We start from the raw sequence: 19,534 nt of genomic DNA on the forward strand, positions 1-19,534 counted from the left end.
AATTCAAATGTGTACGTCAGTGATAACTCACCGACAAGCAATACTACGTTAAATACAAATATATGCATGCATATGCGCTCAAACCATCATTATTGCTCCGTTTTCGTCAAAACAATAATTTCACTTTACATTAGAATTTAATTCAAACACTACTACACAACTACTAGAATCTTTTATATACATTTTGAGAATAAAGATGTAGAGACAAAGCAAAAATCATGCAGGAATGACTGAATTTTATTACTTCATATTTTGTAACCCTAACAAAATTGTTCATGTACATCTTAAACATTGATATTCTTGTGCAGTGGATCATTTGTAAAATTATTGGCAACATGTAAAAATAATTTCGGAAATATTTATGAAATTGGAAAAAATTTCATAATTAAAAAAATCATGTACATTTAAATATTTTATTAATAAATAATATTCTAATATATAATATATTTCGATATTAAAAAATACTACATCATTATTCTGCATTAGTTGTCCGTTGTCTTAAGTAACTAAAAATCTAAAATTCTGAATTTATATAAAGAAAAATAAAATGAACAAATGTATAAAATAATATAAAAAAATTATATAATAAATTTCTTCACCATTCTGTACTAAGCTGATAATTGTTCTGAATACATATGTATAAAAAAATATTAAAATCGCAAAAAATATCAGAAATAGTCGAAATTAATTAAACTATTGTAAATACAATAGTGTTTAAAGTTTCAATATTAAAACGTAATTATCCGATTAATAAAAAATCTCATCGCTGCATTTAATGCAAAAGTAATTTAACAATTATTTTAAATGAATTTGCATATATACTGTATATTGTCTGATTTTACTATAAAATAAATTAAAAATCAAATAACTATATTAAAATGATTTAACAATGCAAATTAAAAATAGAAATTACAATAAATTACATTTTTCATTTGATATGCATTTTATTATATTAATTACATATTTTATATAGTTGTATAAACGCAATATTCATTTATTTTTCTTAGTTTCATATATAATTATATATATACTTATATATATGCTACACTTGAAATTAGAGGGTTTAAGAATTATTAGATTCTTAATATATATAACTTTTTAATTATTTGAGCATATATGTATTTAAATATTTATTAAATATTAAATATTAAAAATTTTATTAAATATTAAATACAATACATATATTTTATTTCAATCACTATTAAAGGTATCAAAAATATATTTCAATTTAAGATATTACAAAAATTAAAGAATTATTATGTTAATATATTTTTAACATATTTTAATGATATTATAGAAAATGAGCAATGAAGTATTAAATGATTTTTATAATCAATGCTTTTTAAAATTATCGTGTTATTAAGCTTTGTTTCAATACTTCTCAATATCTGTTTAAATTTAATTGCATTATAAAATAAAAATATACAACCATTATGTTTCAACATTTCAAATCATAATTAAATTAATATGCTTTTAACGTGACATTTATTAACAATGATTTACTATAATTTTCCAGATTTTAAAACGGAAACTAGTCAAGATTTCAAACCGTTTTTGAGAAAATATGCTGTTGTATCCAGGGGATAACTTTAAAAATACGTGGGTCTGTGATTGTCAAACTTATTGGTCTATTTGCTGAAAATTGATAGTTGTAACAAAGCATTTTCACGTGGACCCTGTGCCAAACATTATTATATATATTTATCACGTACCGAAACTATATCGATTTTTTTTGCGAATCCCTTCATACGAAATAATTATGTATTCTATAACGGTGATTATTGCGAACTAAGAACCATAGGTGCACCCTGTGCAAATGTTCAAATAGGGATTAAAAAACAAAAAAACAATTTTTCAAGTTGATTGCGAAAAATAAATTATATTTAAGATCGTAAGACACTGCAATTAGATAACTTAGCAAATGATAATTTTAGATTAATTGTTAATCATGGTAACTGTTACTTACAAAATATTCATTAAATGTGTTAATATATATATGTATGTATGTATGTATGTATAAATTGATTTGTAGATAGAAAATTTAGAAAATTATATTTAAAAAATAATTGTAGATGTGTGCATGTTTATAATGTAAATTTATAAGATTTATTAAAATAAATATATATATTATATTTTTAATTTAAATATGTACATATCTTAATTTTTAACCTTTCTTTCACCAAATTAAATCTTATACTAGTTGCCAATATATTTTTCCAAATATTACACTTGCTTTATACTGTTAGTAATTAAATTAATAATGATTAATAATTAGAAATCATATACTAATTAATAAATTATAGGATTTTTTTTAATAAATTCATAATTAATATTGACAGGATTATTTTATTTCATCCAATTTCTGCTTGTTGGTTATTGCAACTACTTGCTGCTTCAATCAGTCTCTGCCTTTCTCTGTACATAGAAACTTTCATATTTTCTAGCTGATGATATCGAAGTAATTTTAATGTTGCAAATACAGAAAGACCGACCCATATTGAAAGACTACTCCAAATTCCAAATTGGGCTACACCTAATTCTATATGGAAACCAGATGTATCTATATGATCTTCTTTATCGATGTTATTACCTGCAGCAAGTTCACAAGATGGAAATCGTTTAGTCATGTTCTTGCACCATGTCATAAAACCTAAAGTAACTATTACTGCAGCAATCAAAGAAATGCTTGTTAAAACAATAGATGTAATAACATCTATAAAAGCTGATAAGAATGAACTATCTTCTCCCTTATACATCAGCATGGATAAACAATAGATTTGTACTGCTGATGTTAAAAATAATATTAATCCAACAAATATTGTATAATTACAATACATTTGAGAAGCCCAATCAGCAACGAATTGACCATCACTTTCTCGCCAGATACCTGCAGAAAATAATAAACAATGACCTCTGAAAAGAATAAAATAATTATTACATTAGAAAATAAGAAAAGTATTTTTATTTTATAGTACAAAATTCAATTAGTTTTAATAAAACAATTTTTTAAATGGCTATCAATTATAAGTATATTACACTACTTAAGAATTTCATATATACATTATATAAATTTTCAGAATTTATAAAAAAAATATGGTCTCATAAATTAAGAAATGATTACCGAAATTCATCTTGATGTAAACTCATAGGCACAATAATACATAAAGATAGAATAAGAGCAACTACATATCCAGCTATTTGACTCAATAATAAAATATTTGTTAGGGCCATATTAGGTTTAGATTTTCTTTTTAATATCAATTAACGAATAATCTCCTATTAAGATTTTAAGGCTATGTCAGAATGCAAATGAACTTTCATTATTTTTTTATGCAAACTTCAATAAAGAAATTTTTATGAAAACTAATTTTAGGAAATCCATAATTTATATATACTGCTACAATTAAATAATTTATATGCCCACTGTACCACTGTTGACAAGAATAAATCACGTCATTAAAAATAATTTTTAACACCAGATTGAATATATTTAATAATTTGATTTAACTAATTTAACAAGAAATATTTACTCAAAGAGCATTTTACCAAAGATTATAAAATACTAGTAGAAAAAAAGACATTGCTGTTAACTGAGCTTGAAGCCTTATACAAATAAATTATTCTAGATACAGTGTTGCCAAAGAAATTTTTAATTTAAATTTTTAATCTGGTATAATGCCATTTGTAATGAAAACTTCTTAGAAATTAATTATTCGGAATATAAATAAAAAATATTATTAAATTAATTGTCATTCTAAATTATATTTTTTTAAAATATAGATCATAGTTAAATATTTTTAACTCGTAATAATTTTATTTATTTACGTTATAATTAAAAAAAAAGATAATTTTTAGAATTCAATTTATATAATACATATAATAAAAATTATTAAATAATTAAATAATTATTAAATTAGACAATTAAATAATCATGTTAATACGGAATATTTTTTATGTTAATAATTTATATTACAAATGTTAATAAGTATGTTATTTTTTGGATTTCTAGTATGAAATATGTTATATTAAAATGTCTCACTTTTGAAAATATGAAAATGTATAAATGTAAACATAAAGGCTAAATGTTATAATTATATAGTAATACGCTTCTTAATTTATTTTCATAAAAATTAATGATATTAGTTATAAATAGTATAAATTTTAAGTAAAAGATTATTATGTTATTTAATATTTTTCATAAAATATTGGATCAAAGTAAACATTTAATATAATAAAAATAAATAAATAATAATGTTACATAATAAATAAGTAATCGAACTATCTATAATAATATTTATCGATGATGAATTGACACTTACAAGGTATAATTTATTGTATTCAAATTGCTTTAGTGCATAGAACATATCATATAGATGAAATAATATTTTCCTGATAAAAAATCATCATAATACGAATATCAATGAAAAATAATGTTTTAAGAAAGTGAAGGGGAAAAGTAGAGGGAAAGAATAAATAAAATATATTGTGTGAATTTATCGAACACAAAGTAAATCCAGACCAGTGGGATCTGGCAACGCTGTCGAATTTCGCGCGTTTCCGTACTGTAAAAGTAATCGAAGAGAAAGAAACACGTCTTCCATGGTAAATCCATGTACTAAGTGTTCGTACATACTTTACTCAAACACATAAACAAAAATGATCCACACATACAAGGAGAAAAAAAGGAAATTATTTGACATTATTAGTGCAGTAAATATGCGCATAGCTCTAGATTATATTACATACGCATTGCACTATCATTGGTTTGTACGCAAACATACATTCTGACGTATCGTTAAATTATTTTCAATGCTAAATAAAATTCTTAATTGTGGCGTATTTCTAAATGACAAATCAAAAGTGTATTGTATCGTGTGTTTCTAAGTGTAAGGAAAAAGTGACAGAAAAGCAGATAATAAAGGGACAGTCAACCTGTTGCTTTAAATTTTTATTTTCTTGTCCTCAACAACTGAAGGTATTTATAATGGAAGCTAAAAAATAAACTACGTACAATCAAGTGAAAGAATAACAAAAACGAAAGAGAGAGAGAGAGAGAGAGAGAGAGAGAGTAAAAAGCAGAGATGAAGAAAGAAAACTCAGTGAGTGAGATGGGCACAAGAGATATTAAGTTGATATCACGGTAGAAAAGATTGTCAAAATATTAACTATTGGTGCTTCTGCTGCTTTTCTTATGCCATCAGCTGATTTCGATTTGTTCTACCTTTCATGGTTCTCCACAAATTGGCGGATGAAAACACAAAGGAGCATAGTGACATGTACGGTTGTGTGTTTGTGTGTGCTTGCGTCCACGCGAGCGTGTAAATATAGAAGAAGGGAGACAGACATATTTAATAAAATTTGCTTTCGTAGAATGAGGCAATTGTCAGGTGCTGAATCTTAATATCGCACACTATTGACACGTGCTAAATGAACTGTTTACATTAAAATTACGATCGAAGTTGACTGTTTACGATTTGAATTAATTTTGTTCAAGACATTACGGACCAAGACATCCTTATTGTTTGTTACTTCTCTTTCATAAGTACGCGATAACTTTTTTTCTACCCTTTTATATGTATATACAACGAAGTGTAAACATATTAACGAAAAACAACAAATTGAATTTTTTTTTGATAATTAAGTAAGTTAGAGGTAATAAATGCAGTTTTTAGAGTGAATGGTCACTCCCTTAGCCAATAGAAATGTCTTGGCTGGGATGTTTACCATGGTCTGAAGGAATAAAAAAAAGAGCATGCAGATACCTATTGCAGCGGTACCTAGGTCAGTTCCTAGAGGAAAAACTGACTTTAGATCAATTGACAGTGGACCTTTACAATGGAACTGGTCGTGTTACAAATGTTAACCTAGATGTACAAGTAAGCTACAATGATAAAATTTCCCATTTACTATATATAAACTGATATGCGAATGAAACATATTTAAATACAAAAATATACATGTAAATATTATTTTAACATGAACAAAGTGCATAAATTTTGGTATTTCTTCCATATAAATAAATTAATTTTGTATACTATTTCAAAAACATTTAAAAGAATAGAGTTTTTTTTAAGAAATTCTTAAACAAATTTAAAATTAAAAATATCTGCTTATTTTAGTATTCAAATTTAAATTAAGATGTAATTAAATACAAAAGTTGTTGGGATAGCAATAAAAGTGGTATTGGGTTGGTGATTAAATATTAATGAATCAGTATATATGATTGTAATAAAATAAATGATTTTTTTAATAACATTTATAAAATATAAAATAATAAAATTAACAAAATATGATTGAAAATTTTATTATATTACATAATTGACATGGTAATGTATATAAAATATATCAAAAGCAAATTTTTATATTTTTTGACAGTAATATCGATAAATATGTGATTTGATAATGGTTCAATACAATTAAATTTTTTAATTTGTATAAGTAATATGAATAGTAAATTGTTAATAATAGAAATCAAAATATTTAATAATATTAATGAAAGATTTTTAAATTATACATATGAAGTTTATTAAATAATTATTAAATTTTTAAAAAATTCATGACATATATAATAAAACGATTTAAATATCAAAGAATTTCGTAAATATTTATGATTCTTTTTTATTTTTTAAACGTGATTAAACAAATAACTTTATAAATTATTAATATACATCACAAAAATAATTAATAATTGTAATAAAATATTATATTGTAAAATATTTATTCAATCATTATAAAATGATAGATAAAAATAAATAAATAAAAATGTTAAATTTTAATACACATTAGAGAATTGTAATAATGAATATTTTTATTTGTAAAATTACATTTATACTTTTGAAATAATATTTACACATAAGGTTTAATAAAACATATATTAAAATTAAATAAAAAATTATTTTAGGCTCTTAATGAGTTGGGAGAGCAACAGCATTTGCCATTACAGTTTGTTGATGGTTTTGTGGCAGAAATGTCAGTTAGTATCCCATGGTCAGCGTTACTAAGTGATCCAAGTTATGTTGAAGTAACTGGTCTCAGATTGACAGTACAACCTAGACAGAGACCAGACACAGGAGCTTCCATGTTTGAGTCTATGTGGAGTTCAATGACTTCTAGTATGCAACTAGCTCAGGAATGTTTACAACAAGATGCCAATAATATAAGCAATTCTCAGCCATTGGAAGGAATTGAATTATTTGCTCAAACAATAGATTCAAGTATTACTAAAATGTTTTTATCATTATATTATAATAGCCATTTAAGTTAAAATTTTAAGGAATTTTAAGGTAGAGGTTTAATGTTATTAAAATTGTTATTCATATTTAAAAAACTTTAAAAGTAAATTAAAAAACATTAAAATAGTTTTCACTGTGCATTTATAGTGATTCTTAAAATATTGTTTATAATTTCTATATTCATTTATTTCTTTTTATTGTATAAAATTAATAATTGATTCAGAACTTTCATGAACTTTTGGCTACAACTATTTCAGAGTAAATAAAGAAAATTATTATTCAATATTTATATTTTTAGTTTTATGCAGAGTTAAAATACGATTTTTGGATACTGTAATACGTTTGGAACATGTGCCACTTGATTCTAGTACTGGAGTAGCAATGGAAATTTTTATCCAAAATTTGGAATACTCAGACGAAGCTGGATCAGATCCATCTCATGCCACTTTAGATCCTAATCAATCATCTAAAGGATACGTAGTATCTGCTTTTAGTACAAAGCGTTTTTATTTAGAAGGTGTTACTTTTCATACAGATGAATTTCCGTCACAAGCAAGAACATTTTCCAAAAGTGTGATAACCATGAGCAGAGGTTCTACTCCAGAGTCTAAAGTATTTATTTATATTTTTTAGAAATAATACTGTTACAGTAAAGATAAAGAGTAATTAACCCTGATGTTTTTAATATAAATTTTTTTTACCATGAAATATTAATACTGTATAATAAATCTTCAAAGATTAATTTGTATAATTAAATTGTATTATCTACAAACATATTTTTCTTATAGAATTCAGATGGACAATTTTCATCTGCACAAATATCTCCGATACAAAATATGCAAATACCACCAGATACAAATATAATTAATAATTTAAGTGAATCAAATCCCATTGTTTTTGGAAAATTGTCTGGACGTCAAGAAATTCGTTTGAAATTAAAACAAGGTGAAGGTGTTGCAGGACCTAAAGTAATTATAAATATTTACGTTATAATAAATTAAATAAAATGTTATTAATATTCTTATTTAATATGTAGGTAGAGTTTATGGCCACCCTAGGTTCTTTTACAATATTCTTAAGTCCTAGACAACTCCATCTTTTAATGGAATTGATGCATGGTCTTGCCTCACCAGATATAGAAGATATAAGCAATGTTACTCCAAGAACAACTTGTACAGAAAAACCCATGGCAAATAGTGATTTTAAGAGAGTTGAGCGAGAGCTTTTAAGTCAAGTTAACACTATTCCAGGATTTCGTACAATGGTGATCTAAATATTAATCCTCTAAAATTTATATAAGCACTTATATAAGCATTTTAACTGATTGTATTATGTACTATTAGTACATATAAACAAAAGCAAAAAAATATTTTAAAATAAATGTTTCATTCAGTAATAATTGTTTAAAAATATCATGAATTATTTATAAAGGCAATGATTTAATATTGTAATATATTCAATGTAGGATTTGCGTCATGCACAAGGTTGGTCAACCACATCGCATGATGATTCCGATAACGAGGACGAATTTTTGCCGATGTGCGTACCCGGAATTAATTCTATGAGTAATTCAATTTTAAGTAATAATGCAAGTATGGACGGGAGCCTATTTAGTAGTAGTGTAAGTTCGAAAAATTCGGCAATTAATACTTCGAAGCAGCACAAATATAGACAGAGTATCGATGCTGATACCTCAACAGAGACATCGCAGTTTCATGTGAGAGTTTCATCAGTGGCTATGATATTGCTTCACGACAATATATTAACAATTGGTATTGATGCATATGGTCCAACTAGAGCCAGTACTGAGATTATGAAAACGACTGCGGATAATTTTTTTATGACGCTAGGGATTTTTGGAATGGGTGGTTATGGTAATAAAGACTTTGAAAAGGCTTCAAAGCTCTTTGCAGATGCTTGCCAACATAGTCATTTACGGTAATAATTTTACTTTTAATTTCAAAATTCTTTTCTTATTCATTTATTTTCAAACAATAATTTTAGATTTGATTATAAATAATATTGAGTATATTTGCATATTTTTAATATAAATTCTATTTTTCTTCTAAACATATAATAAATAGGAATATCATTAATTATTATTTTGTCTATTAATATCATATCTAAATTTTATATTATTTGATTTTCACTTTTTAATATTCCAATTTTATAATACATATATTAATAATAGAAATTTAATTGATAAAACAAATTGTAATTATAATGGAATATTTTTTAAATAAATTTTCGTACTACCATTTGTTTATAACGAATTCATTATTCAATCATTTAGATTTTTGGCAGCTCCTTTAGTAGTCGAGGGAAGCGAAAAGACGACTGTTCAATACTCTACAATATCAGGAAAACTAAGTTTAGCTAGCTTAGAAATTGTTGAATGTTTAGTTGATAGTATGTCCAACAATCAAGGATTGAATAATGCGACGTTTATAGAATTGCTTACTTTTCAAAAAAAAGCCACTACAAATACAACTTTTTCAAATAAAACAGATTTTGAAATGATATTTAATTATACGGAAAAAGCTGTTAGACATGGTCAAATGATAAAATACAGCCATCCTCGGGCAGAATTCGAGTGAGCAATTAAATTTTGTATCAAGTTAATTTTAAAGTTGACTCTATTTATGTGTTAGTTTTAATTAAAAATTATATTTTAGAAATTGTTAAAAATAATGATAAGTTAACAAAGTATTAAAATGAATAATTTTTAATAATTCGAAGTAAAACATGCTCTATCAAATAATATTTTAAGAGAATATTAATAAAATATATTATTCAAATTTTTAGTATAACGTTAGAACCATGTCAAGGTGAGTTCGATATTACAATAATTGATAGAATATCTACATTTTTAAATCGACAACCAATATGCACATTTAGTCCAAGTTCAGCCACAGCTAAACAAAATGTGGTAAGTTTTGTTGAATAAAATTATACTATTTATAAAGATTGTTATATTAAAAATTTTTTTAATTTTTCAGAATCAACAGAAGTTATTTTATCAAGCTGTTGAAAGCACGTCACTGCCAGATACTCGAATTGATATTAAAGTGTCGTCCTCTAATTGTATAATAGTCCTCAGGTAACTATTATTCAGTTTTCATCAATTATCCAGATTTAATAATTTTTCTCAAGATTTTTTTAAAGAATTTCACTCTTACAAAAGAAATATTGAGAAATGGTTTGTTTATTCAGGTTCCCCATACCGGATCTACGACCCTTGCATGATATGAATCGTATTCCCTGGTGGAAGCGTTCAGTACGTCCAGACTACGTGACGTTACATCTCACGGATGCAAACCTACATACATCGTTGGATAGTCGGCAACCAAACCTAGCGCGACATGAGATCCAATGCCGTCAATTCTTGCTCACATATACAGAGGCGGAATCAGATGTACCCCTACATATCGGCAAGGGGTCAGTAGATGAATGCCGCTCTGATGAATTTCTCCAAAATGAAGACGAAGGCTTCGGGTGGCCTCGGGTTGTCATAACGCTCTTTCCACAAAATCTAGGTGGACCTCTGATGGAAGATAGTTCCGAGGGTGAACCAGAATCAAGCTTGGATGAGACACTTGAGAATACTCCAAGACATCAGCCCTCACCTTTTAGTTCTAAACGGATCATTCACGAATCGGACACGCCACATGCGAAGCCCTACAATCAGAATGATAATAAAGAAGACTCTGAACACAGGTTCATATTTTTCAGTCTTGTTTATTTATTAAAAATTTTTTTCGAATGACTATGAGTATGGATGTAAAAACTTGTTCATTAGTTAATATTGGATCAAAATTTCAATGAAAATTATAAGCAAAAAATAAAAACATTTTTATTTATTTTCAAAATATTTTACCACTGAAAATGTTTTATAATTATATTTGAAATGATTTAAAAAATGATGAGAGTTTATCAATAAACAATTATTTTAGAGAGGGTGAGGAGTTGATTATTCCTGGCAATAGGCAAGAAATGATGGAATTTATAGAAGAAGGATCACAAAACTCAAGAATTCAATTGGAAATTGGCTTACCATGTGCTTCTATTCAAATACCTTCAAAGCATCTATATGAATTAATATATAACAGATTTAATACTGATCTTTTTCTGTGGGAACCATCTGCGCCACGACCTAAATACGCATCAAATACTGAAACGAATATTGGTCTTGACTTTGCAACAACACTATTACAAGAATCTGTATATCCAAAGTAATTATCATATTTATTTTAATATTGTTTATTGACTTATTGAGTATTATAAGATAGTAATATAATTTGTAAAAATTGTAGATTCAGTATGTGCAAAAGTGGTATCCAGTATGATTCTGACTCTGACACAGAAGAAGAAGAAGGAATATTTCATTCAACTACAGATAGACTGACAAATAATCAAAGGCAAAATCATATTTTCAAAAATAACCAAAGTAAGGTAGCTGTAACATTGACAATAAGTCAAGGAATTTTAACCATGTACACCCCGGTTAGAGATTCCATGAGAAATGTAATACCTGGCCAACAAGGTGAAATTATTATGCGGTTCGAAGACGCAATATTATTTTCGGTTTCAGATTATAAGGGTGATGAAAATCTAAGCTATGTCTGTTTAATGATTAAAGATGTTAAATTATACCATTGTGGCTTAGTAACCATACCTTCACAGGATCCTCCCTTAAGATCAATTAACAGCATTATACCAAAACATTGTCAACGTTCAATATATAGAAGCGAACCTGGTGCTAATATTTCATTGAATTTAATAGAAAAAGATATGCTATCTGTAGCTATTCGAATACAAGCTGCTCATGAGACTCATAGAATAAAGGTAATTAGTAAATCAATTGTTTATTGTTGACATTCGTTTTAATTTAATATTTCATATAGACTTTTAGAGTAGCTGCTGGAATAAGTGATGCGACTTTGAAACACACAGTATCAACTTCTCAAACTTCATGGTTCACACAATTAACAGATTGTTTAGATATTATTGATCATCCTGTTGCAGGGTATATACCGCCTGGAATTTTAACCGAATTACATGTTCATCTTTGGGATTGTGCTATCGATTATTGGTACGTTCAGTTCATGGTTCACAGATATTTCTTCTATATATTCACGATTATTTCAATTTCAGTCCTACATATTTGCCGTTGAGGTCGATGATAACACTTGGTAGCTTCAGTGTATTAAGTAATATTGCTGCGCAAACAAACACTTCAAATCTTCGCTTTATCGCCGAGGACATGGCACTTTTCATATCAGATAAAATTGGCAAAGTTGTGGATTTGAGGCATGACTATGTATGCGTTATGGATCTCGGTTTATTTGAACTATCATTGAGGCTCAATGAAAAAATGTGTGGAGGCGCACCGAGGATTGATTTACGTGCTAGTAATAATGTCTTACATGTGCGCACTTGCTCGGACTCCGGACGGGCGCTTATGCAACTACTTACATACTTTGCCAGTGATGGGGATATGACACCAAATAGTGGCAGTATGGAAAGCATTACCGTGCCTAGTTCTGAAGATGGCGAAAGTTTACTCGGGGACGAGGGTATTAATTTCCTAAGTAAGAGTCAGGTCGAAAGAGTGAACAGCTTAATGGAAGAGGCTATGGAAGATACTGTCAAAGGTAAATTGATAAACAAGTTTTTCTTTCTCCTTTTTTAAGAATATTTTCTCTCAATTCAATATTGATAGCAATTTGTTTTAATAATTAATATTTTACAAAGGATAAAACAGTTAGAAATATTAGTATCGATTGAATTAGACACATTAGGTTTACATATTTATTAAATATTTTAAATAAGTCGTTATTTAATTAATCAATGCATCGCTATTACATATTAATATTTATTATTATTATTAAATAATATAAAAATTGTATTATTAAGTAATATAATCACCATTGTTAAAGTTATTGTGTCTATTTGTGACACAATTTAGATTTAGATTTCAAAATATATAGTATATATTAAAGTAAATATACTTTTAGCTTCCAGAAAAAATTCAAGGTATATTTAAATCACTTCATTGTAATGTACTTTTCTAGATGCTTTATTTCCATTATAAGCTTTTTTACAAAGTATAGGTATGAAATAATATAATTATGGAATATTTACTTGCTAAACAATATTTTAATGTAATTTATATTTAAACAGCTGTAAATTTATTTTAACAATATGATCTTGTACGATAAAGAAGGTACATGCAATTGAATATTTAAAATAATAAATGAATTTATGAATAACCAAGTATTTGATTTAAAAATTATATACAAATTTATTTGTATAAAAATTATTTGAATGTTTTATTTATTATGATAATTTATAATTAATTATAAAAATAATTCAAATTTCATAATAGTACTTGTATTTTAGAAGTTAGTTGTAGTTATTTCCAGAAATTACATATGTTTAATTACTTTTATTTACTTTCCTTAAATATTAATATATTAATATATTACTTAGTAAATTATTTTTATAATCTAGAAACAATTTTGAATTGTGTAATACCCATGTTACAAAATACTAGAAAAAAATAAACATTTAATACATAATTTTTCATTTTTATATCCGAAATTCTTTATTAAAATCATTATCAAGTTCTGACATCTATTACATTGAGAACTTATGAATTTCAGCAGATTAATTGTATATGCATACTAATTAATCAGTATGTATAGACATATGCACTATTTATAAATTATTTTATTATGTAATGAAATTATTATATTTAATAATATCTTACAGTAACTTTGATCAAAAAGTTAAAAAATATTAATCACTATATTATTTATTATTTGTGTAGTATAATGTATTTTATACTTCACAGTACAAGTAAACTATTAAAAATATCCTTTTTGTAAAAAAGGGATCACTTAAACACAAGAATTTGTGTTAATTAATCAAATTAAATCTACTTGTGAATTCGAAAATATTTTGTTAAATATTCTTTATAATCTAATGTATATAAAAAATGAAATTTCTATAATAAAATAATATATATATTGTATCAGTGACTGCGGACAAACTGGACAGAAAGCCGTTAGAGAAAGAGAATCAAGTTGAGGTGTTCTTTTTTCCCGATGAGTCAAATCCAACGACAGTGAATGAAGTGTTGAGGAGCGTTGGGACAAATGTCGAGTCTACAGACAACCATAAAGTAATCTATGATGATGGTGATGAGGACTTTTGCATATTGGGAGAAGAGGCCGGAGTGGGTATAATGCCACGTCACGGTGTTCCAGAGGTGCGATGGCTCTGCCAAGAGTCCGTGCGCATAGTCGACAATCATTTTGGTATACCGCTCGGCAAAACTGATCTTCTTAAAGCCCCCAAGAACTTTCCCCCAGCTATACTCAGATATACCCTTTGTGAAATGAGCCTTGTCTGGCATATATACGGTGGTAAAGACTTTGGAAAATCAGAACCAGCAATTAAAAAGCATATAACAATCAATGATAATTCATCCAACTGTGTGGGCTACATTCAAGGAAGGTGAGTTTCGATTATCTGCAATCATGAATTGTAATATTCCTATTACCTTCAACTAATTAAGTACATACTTTTTTAATTCTTTATTTGCTTCATAAATTGTTTGTTATTTCATAATCAGATGCACTTCATCAATTATATTGGGGGATTGTATTTTGATAATGCATCTTCCCAATATACAATATTATTAGTAGAAAAGCAATTAATTGTACTTAATTTATAATATATTTTGCATAAAGTATTATGGTAATTTTAACAAAATTATTTTATTATAAAAACAAATACATTCGATAAATCTTAATTATCTGCAGTTTTGTATAAATACCTACCTACCTACCTACGCGCGCGCGCGCACGCACACACACACACACACACACACACACACATATATATACTAATAGCATGATAATAGTTTTTATATAAATTATTTATTATTTAAATACTAAATAGTAAAAATAAAATAAGAATTTTTAATTTTATTATATACATTATGTGCATATATTTACAGTAATTGGTATGTTACTTTCGTAGTGGAAAAAAATTAATATATTATTAAAGAAATAAATTTAAGAAAAATATATATTTAAAGAAAAAGCCAGCTTCTCTTTTGTATTCATCCAATGCAAAATACGATAATATTTGAAAATTAACAAGAATAAAATGAAAACTATATATTTTATAAAATAGGACATTGATTAGAAATAAATTATTTCACAAGTTATATAGCTTTCTATTTGAAGCAAATGTTTACAGTAGATCAAATTGATTATATAATTATAAAAATCGTACTAGAAATTATTGTAACAAGAGAAAAACGATTGATTAAAATTAAGCAAGTACATAAAATGAAAGCGAATGGAAACGCTCAATAATAAAAAGTAACCAGCGTAAGTAAAAAGTAACTCAATAAGTAAAATTGTTCGGGATTGTCGTATTGTTATTTTTTCGTATATGAATCTTGGTCGAAGGTACAATTAAAATAAAACTTCGATTAAGTTGCATAGTAAGAGAGAATAAAATAAAGAGAGTATAGATAATAAAGTGCTCTATTATTGCAGGAGTCGCTCAGCCATTGAAGGTATTAGCTATAACAAGATCTCACCGAATAAGGTGCGGTTCGGCAGCGTGCCAAGTTCACCCCGAGCACGCGCTCGTAATTTCGCGAGTGATTGGCAAGAACTTGGTGGCCCTGGTCGGCGCCATGACGTACTTATGGAGCTTCAGTTAAACAAAATTCGCTTCCAGCATGAAGTCTACCCGGAGAGCGCACCCGAAGCTTCACGTCAAATCCTTCTCGTCAGTGAAATTGAGGTGCGCGATAGGCTCGCAAGCTCTCACATAAACAAATTCCTCTATCAGTACAGCAGTGAGGCTCAACCACGTCAGTCTCACGCAAACATGTTTGCAGCCAAGGCTGTACACTTAAGACCCGATCCCAAGCTGGCAACCCAAGAGTGTTGTCTTAAACTCAGTCTTTTACCGCTTCGACTAAATATCGACCAGGATAGTCTACTATTCCTTATAACATTTTTCACAGAGCTTAGTGGCGTAATTAAACACAACCACGACAATATTACCAAGGTCAACATTGCCGAGTCGTCTACAGGTTCAAAACAAGGTACACCCACTCATCATCCCCCAGTCATGAGTGTCAATGACGCTAGCGACCAGTCCAATACTAATAACCCTATGGGTGTGTCACAAAAACCAATTATTGATCAGAATCTTATGATACTCCTGGAGGATGAACTCATGATCAAGGAGAGCAAGTCTAGTATAAAGATTGTCAGTGAGATACAAGAAAACAGCCATCCAGTATACTTTAGGTGAGCTTTATACTTACATATACTTCTGTCAGGTATTCAATTTATCAATCAATTACTTTGTTCTATTTGTATATGACTTTTCTTTTTACTTTACTTCATAAATAGATATACATACAAGAATTTCAATTAAAAAATTGTGTTGAAAAAAGTACAATTAATTATTATGATTACATTTAAATAATGAATTTAATTACATTATTTATATTAATTAAATTTGATATATGAAATTAAATAAAAATTATTACTAAAATAAAATAACCTAGAAAACTGTACGATTTATATACTGAGCAAAAATAATACTTTATAATACAATTACATATATGACTCATGTAATCGCATGTCAACATTGCTTCTTACAGAAGTGTAATATTTACACCTGAAGTATTGGTACGATTGGATTATCATGGTAAACGTGTTGATCTAACTCATGGACCTCTTGCAGGCCTATTAATGGGTTTAGCTCAATTAAATTGTTCCGAGTTAAGATTGAAAAGATTGACGCATCGACATGGTTTACTTGGTTTTGATAAATTGATATCATACCTTTTATCAGAATGGATTCAAGATATCAAAAAGAACCAACTTCCAGGTCTATTGGGTGGAGTTGGACCAATACATTCTCTCGTACAACTGTGTAAGTTTTTCTGTATTTTATGTTTTTAATTAAATAAATATTTATACATTAAGATCAACATTTTTTGGGTTTCAAATTTGGTTTCTTTGTATTCACTTTCAAAAGAACATATTGATATTAATTTGTTATCTTATTAATATTATTGAACTTTTAATCTTCCAAACATATTTACAATTTCAATGAAATTTTATGAAGCATGTAATAATAATAAGACATTCATTATACGAACATAAAACTATGTCTACTTTTATGTGCAACGATTATAGCTACCTAATATGACTTGGTACACCTGAGTAATGTTGCAGTCGTTATTTTATCATAAGTCCAGAATTGTATAAATGTTTTTTAAACATTACGTGGTTATACATGTTACACATATCAAAGCATAATAATATTTTTAATATTTCAATTGCAACTAAAAGGCAGTACAATTCAGTTACATCACATGCTCTTCTACAAACAAAATATAGTATAAGAAAAATTAATTACCTGATTCTTTTACCAGTTCAAGGGATTCGTGATTTGTTTTGGCTACCGATTGAACAGTATCAAAAAGACGGGAGAATCGTTCGTGGTTTACAGCGCGGTGCCAACAGCTTCACGACCTCCACGGCAATGGCGGCTCTTGAGCTAACATCTCGACTCGTGCACGCGATACAAAGCACTGCCGAAACGGCGTATGATATGGTCAGCCCGGGTCCAAGTGTTAGGCGTAAAATTAAGGGCCAGAAAGGTCGCAGAAAACGCTACAGTCAGCCTCTTGATATTAGGGAAGGCATGTCTAATGCCTACATCCTCGTAAAAGAGGTAAATTACCGTTTATCTTTATTCGTTTCTAATTTTAAAAGATTAAAAGTAATTAAAATCGGTAGCTATTTTTGAGAAAGTATAAATTATAATAATAGGTTAATGATTAAATTAATCTGCAGGGTCTTGGTGAGACAGCCAATCAACTAGTACGCGTGGCTAGCGAGGAGCACGAGCAGAAAGGTGTCTCCGGTGCTGTCGGTGGCGTCCTTCGCCAAATTCCACCGACGGTTGTCAAACCGATAATTCTCGCCACCGAAGCTACCAATAACGTTCTCGGTGGTATGAGATATCAACTGGTGCCGGATGCTCGACACGAGGCTACTCAAAAATGGAGGCAAGAGTCGAGCGATGTAAATTGAATGTACATGCAATGTACTTCATAAAGAGGCTGCGAAGTAGTGGTCGAATTATATTTCGGATAACACCGTGGGGTTGAAACAATGAAACTGTAATCGCACAAGTGTTGCGCTCCCTCACGATTTTATGAGATACTAGATATACTAGAGATACTAGAGATATAAGATATGAGATATACTTCCTATTTTTTTTTCTCATCTACTCCTCTTCAATATTACATCAAATCTGTTGCGAACTAAATACAGCTTTATCTTAGTGTACAAAACTAGAAATTTATTTTGTAATGTCAAGGTAATAAGTGTTCATTATAGAGTGCTAGGATCATACGAGGCTTTCTACATCATTTCATTTATTGTGTGTTGTGTAAAAATTAAAGAAAAAGTTTATTACGATTAGATTATGAATATTCGTTTATATACTGAATAATCATTCATTATCATTTTTGATAAATATGGTAATATCCGCTTGTATGTATTTTATTGTGACGATCTGTAAGTTTTATACCGGCTATCAAAAATATGTAATTAAAAAATTTTTTCGTAAGCAAATTGTACAGCTTATACTGTTTCCACATGAAAAATAAAAATGCTTCATTTAGACCTCTACATTTGATATTTTTTTAATTATAATTAATCAAAAATTTTAAACGCCTAAAGATTTTTAAATAATCTTATTTAAAAATTTTCTGAAATAAAAATTGCTTCTGAAATAAAACACTTGCCAAACATAAAGTTTATATTTATTAAGAAAAATATTAATTAAAATGCAAATAAAAGCAGAATGAAAGGATGAATGGACTATTTACTTTTAATTTTTTTATTGAATGAATATTGATATGAAATATTGATATAATTATTTCATTTAAAAACCAATTAATAAATTGTTTATTTAATATTACCTAAAATTTATAATATTTAAAAATGATAATGTAAATTATTATTTATAACATAATAAACATAAGTATTAGTGATTTCAGTCAAATTAATAGAGAAGTATACCAATAAAATATGTAACTTGTAATTTTCTTGACTCATGTGGTATCTTATCACCAAAGATTCTAACTTTCAATAAATGTGTACTAATAACCGACGGTCGATAAGAATAATTGCAAAAATAACCTATAAAAAGCAAAGCTAATAACTACCAAGAAACTGATC

General features: G+C 27.6%; 2 protein-coding genes across 2 annotated transcripts; one reads left to right on the forward strand and one right to left on the reverse strand.

Annotated features, from left to right (window-relative positions):
* Positions 1 to 2,325: 2,325 nt before the first annotated feature.
* On the reverse strand, positions 2,326 to 3,480 carry LOC105366908 (transmembrane protein 179). Its single transcript, XM_011505515.1, has 2 exons — positions 3,122 to 3,480; positions 2,326 to 2,913 (listed from the first exon to the last, which is right to left on the reverse strand). Exons 1-2 carry the CDS (start codon positions 3,229 to 3,231, stop codon positions 2,352 to 2,354), a joined length of 672 nt encoding a protein of 223 aa, XP_011503817.1. The 5' UTR covers positions 3,232 to 3,480; the 3' UTR covers positions 2,326 to 2,351.
* Positions 3,481 to 5,518: 2,038 nt separating this feature from the next.
* Atg2 (Autophagy-related 2) lies at positions 5,519 to 18,504 on the forward strand. The gene is made up of 19 exons (XM_011505525.1): positions 5,519 to 5,876; positions 6,902 to 7,214; positions 7,531 to 7,844; positions 8,021 to 8,200; positions 8,269 to 8,496; positions 8,698 to 9,170; positions 9,526 to 9,825; positions 10,038 to 10,161; positions 10,232 to 10,332; positions 10,446 to 10,949; positions 11,186 to 11,464; positions 11,546 to 12,077; positions 12,137 to 12,324; positions 12,387 to 12,886; positions 14,273 to 14,753; positions 15,809 to 16,576; positions 16,936 to 17,210; positions 17,716 to 18,017; positions 18,140 to 18,504. The coding sequence occupies exons 1-19, from the start codon at positions 5,703 to 5,705 to the stop codon at positions 18,377 to 18,379; spliced, it is 6,276 nt and encodes a 2,091-aa protein (XP_011503827.1). The 5' UTR covers positions 5,519 to 5,702; the 3' UTR covers positions 18,380 to 18,504.
* The last annotated feature ends 1,030 nt before the right edge of the window (positions 18,505 to 19,534 follow it).

The sequence above is a fragment of the Ceratosolen solmsi genome, unplaced genomic scaffold (assembly GCF_000503995.2).
Source record: "Ceratosolen solmsi marchali unplaced genomic scaffold, CerSol_1.0 scaffold7, whole genome shotgun sequence".
Taxonomy (NCBI): Eukaryota; Metazoa; Arthropoda; class Insecta; order Hymenoptera; family Agaonidae; genus Ceratosolen; species Ceratosolen solmsi.